Raw genomic sequence first — 13,115 nt, 5'->3', positions numbered from 1 at the left:
TTTAGGTGACAGTGGAAGAAGTGATGGCAACAACTGCATACCTGGATCTCTTTTTGCGGAGCGTTTCTGAGCCAGCCTTACTCAAGATTTTTCTCCGTTTCATCCTTCTGCACCGTCATGAGAATGTGCACATTTTGGACACTCTTGCAAGCCGGATAAATACTCCATTTCAGGTGAACAGGGGGGGTTCTCCTCCTCCTCCTCCTCATTATTGTTATTACTGGAATTGTTTTAGGTATGTGTGAGATTTATCTTATAACATTTATAAAAGAAATTTTTGAAAAACCCAAATCAAGTCCATGCCTTCAGGATGGTAATATAATGCTACACGAGAAGAAAAAAGGAAAGCAAAAGGAAAAATAAGAAAATTGAAGTCTTACCACCTCCATAATGAGTGTAACTGATTCCATATAGACAGAATTTGCTGTTAATGTTATAATTAACTGGCCATTCAATGAAATTGAGTAAGTAACCTATATTTTCTGTTGCCATCAGCTAACTGTTCTATCAGTGTCCACCCTGATACAGGTTTAACAGTCTTGTTGCCCACTATATATTCTGGCTTCCACTAGTCCCTAATATTGTTTTTATAGCTAACTATTACTGTATTATGATTGGGAAGCAGACTTGTTTTAACAGAACCAAAAGTGTGGATAAATAACTCCCGTGTATACAATTTGTGTTCATCCTTGCATCCTGGTTCCTTTTTAGAACTTTCAGTGGCTTATGCAAAGCTCCCAACAGTCTTTCATAGCAATATTAATCATTACACACACTCACACACACCACATCTCAATTTCAGGCCATAGTATTCTTTGTGTCTGAATGTGTATTTATTGTGAAAGAACTGAAAAATATAACAAGATACCTTGTTCAGTTACTTAATTCAGTTTTCACTTGGTGAAATGAATTCTGTTAGTTAAGAAAATGGAGTTGTTCATACTGTTTTCTCCTTCGTTTCTGATTCTTTACTTACTCAATAAAGTGGCAGCGCATTCACAGCTGCAGAAATCTTCTAGATTAGTGTTCCTCAACCTCAGCAACTTTAAGATGTGTGGACTTCAACTCCCAGAATTCTGCAGCCATACATCTTAAAGCTGCTGAGGTTGAGGAACACTGACCTAGATGGCTGCCATTTGGCAGCAGTAATTTTTTTTCCCCTAGATAACCTGAGTGTTGCATAGTATTAGGGCACAACTAACTGTTTTCTTCAGAATGGTCCTGAATTTTATTTGAGCAAATAAAATTATGGCACCCAGGAGACAAGTACACATCTTCAATAAATCTGAATTCTGTATTCCAGTGGATGCATGAGTCAGACCATTATTGAGACAAGTGTCAGATTCTTACAGAGAAAGCTGTTCAGAGCTTTAAAATCTTTTAACACTGATTCCACATTTTTCATAGGATGCCTAAGCATAGAGATTTGTATCTATTTGTAAAGTTTTTAAGACATTCAGTTTCTGTTTATTTTATTTTTTATTTAGTTTCATGTCCAATTATTTCACTTACATCAAATCCTCAAGTTGGGGTCCTTTCACTGAAAATAACAACAGAAATACAATAAAGTTTAGTTGTATAATTAAAATCATCAAACAATTACTTTAAACAACAATAAAGCCACAATTGGCAGTAAAATCAGTCTTTCAGCGGTATAAAACTGATTTATTTTCTTGTCACTTCATTGGACCATGTTTTTGGTTCTTCTGTATCTATTAAATAAACAGCAGAATATAGGGGATTGTAGAAAACATTAATGATACTGGATTTTTTTAATCGTTTGAAATTACCTACTATATATAAATGTCTCTTTTCACTATCCCAGTTTAGAGAAATAGAATGAAGTGGTGCACTTTCATGAAGCTAAAACTTGTTTAGTATAAAGTTGTTCGATACAGTGTCATTAGTAATAATAACATCCACATGACCAGCTTGATGTCTTCATTAGGATTAGCAGTGTAGGGTATTTCTTAGATGTTAAATGGTTGCCAAGAGCCACTTTTGAATAATTGTGGTATGTTATTTATGTAACAGAAATAGTTAATATAGTAGCAGATTCCAGTTGCATAGGACTCTGAAGCAGTAAATAGAAACAATTGCTTCAGTCTGCGTTCCCGACCCTCCCCTTGCCTGGCACTTTGTTTTGGGCCAAATAAATAGGATTAAGGGGGGAGTTTGTGCACATGCATATTCTGCTATAATTCCAGTTCCAAAGCAGATTTACTCTGAAACTCCCAGTTTCAACAGTTAAATTGCCAGTGTTGGCTCTGCTGAATTGTATTGGTTTGATAAATAGAGAAGTTGGGTGTTATGAAGAATTGTTCATCTGTGAACAAATTGGGAACATGCCATAATGCACCAGTAACGTTAATCAGTTCTTTGTTGTATAACTTAACAGGGCTGATTTCTATAAACAGTTATTAGCATAGATACCTAGGTTTAAGCCTATGCCTCACCACAGAAGCTCAGTCAGTGACTTTGGACCAGTCATTCTCTCTTGGCCTAACCTTACCTCATCAGGTGACTGTCAGGAAAAATTAGAGGGAATCTAGCCCAGAATTCTGGGTGTGACTAAGGTGGCCTATATAAGTTTTATTAAATAAAATAAATATATGCTGACTTGAGCTCTTGAAGGAAAGGCAGGATATGATTCCAACTAATACATTATTATGAAAGTTTAACATTGTTGTTATGCAGGGTGTACCAAAAGTCAGATCCCATAGACATTTTAGTATATAAATTACATTAGATATTGAATTGGTTGCCATTTTCTTTTAAACACCTTTTTACTCATTGGACGCATGACCTTTGAACATTCCTAAGTACAGTAATGTTTTCTCTGAAAAATATATTAATAAAATATATCGTGATTGACCTATGGGGCTTGATTTTTGGTATACCTTGTATATAACGATATCAAGGAAGGTTTTATAATAGTTGGTAGGATAAAGTACAGGTGAGCATGTCTATAAAATATTTTTCTTTTGTTCCTTTCTCTCATTTCAATGAACAGTAGACTAACAATAGATTATATACAAATTAAAATTATTTTAAAGAGTGCAAAACTTATTCCAGTCTGAGGCCAACACTTCACTTCTGAGTGGCATGATGGGTGACTCCATTCCCAAAAGTATTGGTGGAGCCAGAACAAAACCTACAATTTATTTGATTGCATTTGTATGTAATTAAAATTAAATATAATTAACATGTTATGTATGTAATAAAGTCTCTGGAAGCTGCATCCAAAACTCTTCTGGGACTGCTTGTGGCCCAGTGGCTTCATATTGGTGCACCTCTACATCTTCAGCTGATGACAGCATTGAAACCAAAACCAGTATCTCCTTTTATGTAAAGAAAAAACAAAGTTTCCCCTTTACATAGTGTCATTCTGTCCTGCTAAATCAGTAGTCTTTCAAGGTGAATTTTCATTTAATGTCACTCTGTGCTCTAATGTGGACCTTTTTCAATGTCTACAACATTCCTTTTCATATCTCCAAGAAGTGTTTTCTTGTATCATTTTTTTTGGACAAAACACAGTTTCTGTATATGAAAGGACTACAGAGAGAAATCAGACATTTTGTGTAATTTTCTGATTAGAAAACGAAGTCTAATCTAGTGAACCCTGAACTATTGACTCTAGCTGTAAGAATTTAGAATACTGTCACAATTTAGACATAATATTTTTGCTAGGCCTAACTATGACCCAATAACTAAATATGACAATCTTCTTGCTCAACATGCTTTGTATGGTCAAATTTGTCCTTATATTTGTACTGTTTACTTTGTTTACAAGTGTTCATATCTGGTTGGTAATAAATAATAGAGCTATTACAGTGTTTGATGTCGGTTAGGTTGTTGGGACATTGCTGCTTTTGCAGGCCAAACCTAATTGGACCAATTTATCACTTGTTTATTTATGTAACATTATCTCTATTGTCCCAATCATACAATTCTGCATGGCTTAAATTGAATATAATTATTCATTATATTTTGACTTTGAGCACAATCTTATCCCTTTCAGAACAGAGCTGAGATGAGCAGAATACTTTATTCATAATGTTTCTGTAGTATTTTATACCTATATTTTATTTAGCTCTTTTCTGTGCCTGTAGCTTCACAGAAGTGCCTACTTATATCTAGACAATTCGTTTATACCCTTTCCATAAAAATCCTTAGAATAATTATAACATTCCACAATTGTTCTTGGGTTCAATGTCAGAAGAGATTGGCTGCTCCTGAATAAGCATATTGTCAGATACAGAAATTTGTACTGAGAAAATATTCTGCTTCTCTCAGATTCTCATTTTAGGACTATCTTCTTTTTTCTGATCAATATATTGAAAGCAATGGGGATTGATCATAATTAGCATAAGGTAGAATTAAACTTCCTGACAATATGACAAGCTTTGGGTAGAAATAATGTAAACAATGAATGATGTCATCCATGTGAAATATCACCCAGAATGCAAGAAGACACAATAGCTTTCTTCTTAGCATAGACTCTTACCATGCAGGTTTTGATGACAAAAATGAATCTGCACATTAAAACAACATTCTTCAGTGAGTATTATATACGTTCACCAGAATATTTAACAGCCTCTAAAATTACAGCAGATATTTATTTATTAAATTTATATATTATAAATTTATATATTTCAACACCACTTTCCAGATGTAAGCCAAAGGGAACTACAGTACTTAAAATTAGTCTTCCCTACTATATCGTAGTTTTTCATGTCAGAAACTGCAATAACAGTGATCTTTTGTAACAAATAAGTTTAAAGGTATTCTCTGAAGGCACAAAAATATCTGTTTTCATTTTAAGATCCATTTTTAAACATGGCAAAATCCTCATGCAAATGTTTGAGAATATTGTACTTAATTATAGTTTAATTCTCTTTTGAATCATAAATGTTTTCTTTCTCTTGCTACTTAAAACATTTCTGCCATATCCCAGGATGTATATCTCTGTTTATCTTTGGTTTATACTTTTAGGCATGCTAACTAAATTCTTCCAGAGATATGTAACAAAAGTAAAACATTTATCTAATTTCTCTCAAATGTACCAGAATTCAGTTTGTGTGCTATTCACGGGTATGGAAAATTATTTTTTTACCTTTGGGAAGCATGAAAAATTATACATTCATATTGTGCTTATCATTTCCCAGGTTTGTGTGGTATCCTTGGCATTGTTCAAAACACTTATCAGTTTGCATTGTGAAGATGTGATGCTGCAGCTAGTTTTAAGGTAAAATCAAGCTTTCCTTTCTGATATTACAATGCAAATTCCTCAGTGAGGATTAGTATCCTGGGGTTACTTCATACATATTTTTAATGGTGAATTACCATGGGTATAGAGGCAAAATTCAACACATAGAGAAAAAAGGGGAGATTTATTTAAAAACACAACCACTTAACTGGATGAAAGGGGCTTACCAGAAATTTAACAGTGGTGAAAATGAAAATTTCTTTTTATCAACTATGCAGGGGGCAGGGAAGGATTGCTAGAAATTAAGTGACAAGGTTGGAAAGTTACGTTTTCCTAAATTCACATAGGCCTTGTTTACATGACACAAATGACCCAACAATTCCCTTTTCTGGTCAGTTAATTAACTCACCTTTGTATGTACAGTAGGCTTTACATGATCTTAGATGATTCATGTTTTAGTCCTTCCATCTCCCAAAAGAAAAATGAAGTATCTCCTACTTCCCTTCTTCATGCATTTTTCCCCCTCCAGAGTTGGCAAGCTTTTTCAGTTGGAGACACTACCTTTGGAAATCTGGAGTGATTAATGGAAGGAACACATTTTAGAAGAGGCTGGGAATCTGTGCTTCTCCCAACACTGTTTGCTTTCCACCCCATCTCCTGCTCAGGAAATACCTAAGCAGTACAAGAAGGTGCTCCTTCATCATCAGTCTGATTGTTTATATAAGCTGATAAAACAAAGCATTCTGCTTTTGTCAGCACAACTGGGTTCTGCAGTGATTATCTAAACAGACACAATGTATCTCGCTTTCCAGACCACATAGTAGGTGGCATAACATTTTCCTCTTTGTAATTTTTAGCCGTTTCCTGAACAGCAGATGGAGGAATAGGAGACACTGTGGATAGTGTTAATACTCTTTTCATTGTAGCCTTGTCATGACCTTGTTCTGGAACCAAGTGAGATGTGATGTACCTGTTGCATTGAAAACCACTCCCTTCCAGGGTTCTGCCAATGCAGGATTCTTTTGCCGCTCACCTTTCTAGCTGAGAGAAGCAACAGTCATGGAAAATTTTCTGGAACCCTTGTCCAAAGTTTGTCTTGAACTGTTGCTTCACTTGACTCTTTGTTAATACCTCTAGAAGTCACAATATTCTGATACTTTTAGAAACAAAAATGCAGTCTTCTATTTTTTGCAGATTGCAGGCATAGCATCTTCTCAGCAGCCTAATCCTCAGCCATAATGTAAAAAATGTTTTCTTGTGTGTGTAGTAATTTGAATATCAAATAAGTTTTCCTTGACACACACACACACACACTCTCTCTCTCTCTCTCTCTCTCTCTCTCTCCTATTTTATTTGATAATAGGGTCTTCTTGTTCTAGGTACCTGATACCCTGCAATCACATCATGTTCAGCCAGAGATGGGCTGTGAGAGAACGAGATTGGTATTCTGTATCTGCTGCTAAACTTCTTGCCTTGACTCCTGTGTGTTGTACAAGTGGTATTACTCTGACTTTTGAAAAGCAACAAAAAGATTATATTCTCTGGAAAAAAAATAATTATGGGGCAGGTAAATATTTATCTGTTTTCTGACAGACAGATGGGCCTTAAAATTCAAGTTGAATTTGACTTTTTCCTCACAAAATATTCAGAGCCATCATATTGAGAAATGTTTTAGAAAATTATTTTAGTCTATAAAGGCATTTGATAGTTATCTATTTATTTTCTATCCTACCTTTATTATTTTTATAAATAACTCAAGGTAGCCAACATACCTAATCAGAATTTTTCTAAAATGTAAGTTGTCTGGGCAATCAATCCTAATTATTCTTCTTTACTTTTTTTTGGTTTTACATGATTCACAAATCTTGAATGTAATCATGATTTCAAGTCTGGTTTGTCTTGTGCCTAATATTGGGTTAGTATTGCCCAAAGCATGCCCTGTCATTAGGTACTTAATGGGAAAAGGACAATACATAGCTTATTTTAGTCAAGGAGAAGACAAGATATTTGTGGGCATTTTTTGCCTTTGATTGGCCTTTACACCTAAGGAATGGGAGAGAACCATTTCCTGCTCCATACCAAGTAACAAAATAACTTGTCAGTCCCAGATTCTATCTAACATGAGGTGAAAATACTTTCTTACCACATTTGTCTAAACATTGACTCTATGCCATACAACACTAATAATTACTTTACAGAAATAGAAGCTAGTCCAAGAATTGATAACATTAAGCATGCCAACAAATGGGTGAGAAGCTGTGTCATATTTGAAAGTCCTGATCCAGTTCTCTGTACTCACATTAATTTTTTATTTACTTATGTATTTTTACCATTTATGTATTTTTACAATTTATGTACTGCCTCAATCCATGTGGAGTCTGGGCATTGCACAAGAACCCCAAATCACATTAAAACATATAATATTAATAAATATGGTTGCCTGTAATTACACTATAGGCCAATGGTCCATTGAAATAAAATGATTTTCAGGTTCTGAAACAAAGAATCACTTTTTATGTGACACTTGGGTTCATCCTGGAGAAAGTATACCTGTGTGGTTGCTAAGACTCAGTTGATTCAATGGCAAATAATCAACATTTGGGCTGAATCATGTCAAATTGTGCTGCTGCATATAAATGTGTGTTATTTTTGAGGTACTGCATAGATTATAGAATACATATTTTATTATATCCATAGAACAATGACTAGAATGAAAATGGCTTCTAACACTGTCCAATAAATTCTTACTTAAGAGCCTGTACTAGACTACACAGTAGATAATATTGTACTAATTCTTGTGCTTCTGCATGTGTAACTGGCTTGTTCAAACTCTGATATTCACAGAAACCTCCTTGAAATTTAATTTTTTTTATGTCACAAAGCGCTCTAATGTATACTGTAAACTGGAACTTCCATGAGAAAATATTTTATTACGGTCACAGACCAGAATTACAAATAAAATACAAATTTACACAAATGCAGATAAAAATGCATTAAAATAATAGAAAACTAAATATGATAATATTAATGGTGGGATCATCAGTGGGCAAAGTCTGCCTAATTTTACAGGCAGTATAACAAAATTTAGCTACTTTCAGAGAAACTGAATCATACTGATCAGATAGCAACAACTGTACATAAAAAAGATCAGAATTTCCTGGGTATTTTATCAAATAGGGAGCTATAAAATGGGTCCGTGAGTCCTTATAGAAGGTACAGTATAGCAGGACATGAGCTGTAGTTTCCATGAGAAAAAAAATGCCTATAGGCAAGAGAACCCTTTTTGATTTTATTATGGTATTTGCCCAGAAAACACCTACATAAAATTGTTGTGGCATATTATTTCAAGAATTGCTAAACTGTCTACAGTTTTTAAAAAGAAATTAAAAGGAAGGCACTAAACTGTATTCCGCTTAGTAAATGTATCTTTTATTCATGACCAGATAATATTCATCATATCCAAATCACTTTACTGAGACAAATGATTTAAAAGGATTATATATCTATGCTCCAGCCACAATCAACTGGCAAGGACAAAAAAAGTTACTTACATATTTATAACAAGTAAATATAAGTATTTCATTTACCAGGATAACAATATTACCAAGGTGGCTTTTTATTGTTAACCATTGACAGGTATAAATAAAAGTACAATAAATATGATTTTAGAAACCTATGCTGCAATAAATATGATTTTAGAAACTTACAGTATAAATCCTTTCCCTTGATGCATGGGAAGGGAAGAGGCCGCCCAAGCAGACTTTTGTAATAATAATTACCTACCTTCCTCATTCTCTTCTCTTTTTCTTCAGGGATTGTTGGTGGTAATAGCTGAGGGTGGGAGGGAGGAGCACACTCTTAAGAGAGCTATTTCATTTTGCAGTATATACAGAAAAAAAGCAACCATAAAAATGCCACAACATTACCTGTTCTTTTTCCATGGAGGCACCATAGTTCCAGTGCTCTGTCACATACTTCTGATAACATTAGGGAAATGGTTTCCATTCAGCTTAACTTGCCTGTCTGGGGTTATTGTGACAGTTAAACAAAGATAAAAATATATGGGTCCTCAAGTTGAGAAACGGCACCTGAATAGAGTGAATTAAATCCCTTTTTCTGACTCAACAGAAGTGCAGCCATTTCCCTTGGAGGAAAAATGTCATCCAATGCAAACCAATAAAACTTAAGCCAGTTGCTTGAAGCTTTCATATTTATTCTACAAGGGCATCATAAATATCTCAGGACAACTTGGTCATAGGTCAGCTGAAATAATTTACTGTATGTTTGTTGGAAATTGCCTTTCTAGTGACCAGTGACATGATCTTTAACTTCTCATTGTTTTGTGTTTATGGCTGACAATTCAGTCAGACAAAGGAAGCATCACAATGTTAGTGGAGAGAAAAAAGAAACACTTTTATATGATGAAAAACATTTCACCAAACTTGTTTAATGTCAACAGTGAACTAAATGTTCTGGAGCAATCCAGAACAATGGAAGTCATTCTGTATCACAGAAGTATATTAGGTATTGCCAATATGCAAAACTTAATACGTTTTTTCTTACGTTTGTTAAATTTCATTTGTTCTCTACAAAACAAAGATGGTTATTCTTGTTAGTCTTTCTTAGTGGTACTTATTGAGACATTACATTTCAGTAAGATAAAGGCAGGAACTGTCCTAACAGTCAGGAAACCACGCTGAGACAAGGAATAGGTCTCTAGTGCTTTATTACTGCTACATTAGGCAGAAAATCCTAACAAACTGAAGAAGCGTGGGAAAAACCCAGACAGATAAACCCCATAGGTTAAGGCGGGTCTGATCTGTGTCTCTCTGAATGGCTGCTTAACTCCTCAGTACTACGCGTGCATTTTCCCCCCTGGATAGAGGCCCCTCCTGCTCACCATCAGTACTCATGACAGGAACAGTTTGTTCAACCCATAATAAGAATAGGAACTGAAAAGATCACTTTAGAGGCATAAAAATTGACCTGTACTTGGGCAGTGCTGCAGCGAGGATCTCTCTCTTCTGTATTGTATCATGTGAAATCCCGGAAGCTTATATAACCTTTTCCAAACTAGTCACCTTCCAGAAGGTTGGATTTTAACACCAAAATTCCACAATCAGATGGCCATTGCCAAGAATTCTTAAACTGAAATCCATCTGGAGAGGTCCAGGTGAGGCCTATACATATATAGATAATATGCCTTAGAAAATAGAATTGGGTTCTTTGTCTTTCTCAGAAGAAATGGCAGATGCCTCATTTTTGCCAGGAATAGGATGTGTTTTTGTAGCAGAAATACAGATCAGGATTTTATATTATTACACCAGAAGGATCTTGGTGTGCAGTTTACCTGCTGCTGTTGCACACTATTGGAGTAGTTTGTTGAAAACCAGATTTTGTAAGGTGATACACAAAAGTTACATTTGCAAGTATAAGTAAAAAGCAAGAAATATAATGCCATAGTGCAAAGCAAATAGGAAGAAGCTAGGTAAACTTAGGGAGAGAGAGCATGGTAGCTACTATTCCCTGTTTGAGCTAATTCAAATGCTTAGCATTAAATCTGCATCTTGTTTAATGGTACTATATATTGATGTGATGTACAAGTGTGATACCCTGTAAACAGATGATTAACAGTGATCCCTAAATAAAGGTTTGTATTTCCCCTCAGTCCCCTATAACTTTTTGCTACTGCATTGCAGATTCTGCTGAAGAGCCCTCCAGGATAAGCACTGCAGATTCCACATGTATTGTGAAATATGGGAAAACTGTTGATATCAGCTACCTGCAGTACCTTTGGGATGCTCAAACTCTCATACTGCACTGTATGAAAGATTGTGAAGTTTGGTCTGCTCCATATGATGGGGAAAATCCCAATCCATATACCATTATCCAAACTCCAGTTGAAGAAGATGGTAAAAACCTAGATCAGCCTATTTTCCAACTGCAGTGCAGAACACCTAGTAAGCACATTTCTTCTCAGGTGGCACCACTGAGAGAAAAGACACAGTTGGAACTGGAATGGGATGATAGCTATGATACTGGGATCTCTCCTGGATCTGATACAGGGTCTCCCCAGCATGATGATGATTTTAATACCCAACCTCCTGCAGAACCACCAAAGCACATTCAAGAAATGAAGAAAAATGCTATCATGTTGATCAAAGGATCATATATAGAGGAATCAGACTTTCAGGATGATGTCATGGTGTATAGGCTATGTGCTGAAAAGGATGCACAAGAAGCAGACAGCTTAAAGGAGACATCTTTAATATCAGAATCTAAAGATACAGATAATCCAGATGCTATCTCTACCAATGGTCCTCTTAAAAGTCACAGAACAGATTTAAATATGGAGGAGCAGAATATGAAAAACTTAAATCTGATCCAACAAGCAAAAGATGAAACCCAAGGCAACATTGATGAAACAACTCTGCAACCTGATTTGGGACAGACATTGTCTTCCCCAGAAGGAGATCATAAAGCTAACATGAAGTTGTTGAGTCCAGATAGTGAAGATTTTATTTCCGAATGTAATAACATCATTAAAGAATTGGACTCAAATTCTACAGGCTTTATAGAACTGAAACTGCTTATTCCTGATTCAGTATATCCTGTTGAAGAGGAAGAAGACTTTGAAAACTTTTCAGCAGATACTCCATCAGCAGAAAGTATGCCCTCACCCTTTGGATCAAAAGATGCCTGGCCCAGCAATCCTGCAAGATTCCAGAGTATCCCATTTACAGGTAGAATTTTCTAATTTATTCACCTGATCATGCTCTTCAAAATAAAACTGTTCTAGATAGGAATAAAAAGTGTTGCCTTATTATTTTGTATGCTTACATTTTTATTGTGTTCTTTGTTTAAAATAGTCTCGGCTATTTTAATAAGCTTGAATTTATATTTCCTGTATAGTTTTTGTTGTTGTTTATTCGTTTAGTCGCTTCCAACTCTTCTTGACTTCATGGACCAGCCCACGCCAGAGCTTCCTGTCGGTCGTCAACACCCCCAGCTCCCCCAGGGACGAATCCATCACCTGTAGAATATCATCCATCCATCTTGCCCTTGGTCGGCCCCTCTTCCTTTTGCCTTCCACTCTCCCTAGCATCATCATCTTCTCCAGGGTGTCCTGTCTTCTCATTATGTGGCCAAAGTATTCCTGTGTAGAAAATCCCTAATAGTGACATCATTTCAGGTTGTAGTCCTACATATTTTAAAAGAAAGACAAAATTAGCTATTAATGTATATGTTTTTAAGGAGAAATTGCTACAGAGAGAGATGGAGAGATTAACTTAACTGATCTTAATTTAACAATCACTCCCCAAAGAATTAAATGGAAATTGAAAGTGGCTTGCTTTTGCTTTCAATTTTGAGCACTAGATGGCAGCTCTGTTGCCATGGTGTGCATTTGCCCCACTCTACCTCCACAGTGGTTATGCTTTATGAATGTGAATATTCATAATAATTGCACTGTGATACTTCTTCTATCTGCTTTCAGGTGATACAAATCTATTGTATCATAATGCAGCAATGCGCTTTGTAGCACCATAAGATTAACTATTTTTGAATAGCTTTTATAGCTCTTGGAAAATACCTTGGTCTAAATGCCTCAAGTCCTGGAGTTAGATCTGTGATGGAAAACTCACCCAATGAAACCAACAACTGGAGAGGATTCCAGACAATCCATTTGTTCCAAAGTTAGCAGGACACTGGACTCTTGCACCCAAATGAGTCAAGAGTTACAGTGTTACTTCAGTCTTATATAGAATGTTGATTAAAGATAGCTTGAGCATACATATGCATTAGTAAAAAAAAAACACCTTATAATTACTTTATAACTAATAAGAATGCAAAGTAATGGAAAGAGGGACATGGATATTATTCATGGTGTGAGAACATTACTGACGCA

The 13,115-nt window shown here is 35.5% G+C and overlaps 1 protein-coding gene across 2 annotated transcripts in view; it reads left to right on the top strand.

Annotated features, from left to right (window-relative positions):
- Nucleotides 1-13,115, top strand: part of FHIP1A (FHF complex subunit HOOK interacting protein 1A) — a 91,004-nt gene that overhangs the window by 61,423 nt on the left and 16,466 nt on the right. For both annotated transcript variants that reach the window (XM_063309993.1, XM_063309992.1), the window contains 4 exons: nt 6-173; nt 5,169-5,248; nt 6,589-6,776; nt 10,909-11,952. In XM_063309993.1, coding sequence (XP_063166063.1) covers nt 6-173; nt 5,169-5,248; nt 6,589-6,776; nt 10,909-11,952 — 1,480 coding nt within the window. The remainder of the gene's footprint in view (nt 1-5; nt 174-5,168; nt 5,249-6,588; nt 6,777-10,908; nt 11,953-13,115) is intronic.

The sequence above is a fragment of the Candoia aspera genome, chromosome 8 (genome assembly GCF_035149785.1).
Source record: "Candoia aspera isolate rCanAsp1 chromosome 8, rCanAsp1.hap2, whole genome shotgun sequence".
Taxonomy (NCBI): Eukaryota; Metazoa; Chordata; class Lepidosauria; order Squamata; family Boidae; genus Candoia; species Candoia aspera.
This window is presented reverse-complemented; position numbering and strand designations above follow the sequence as displayed.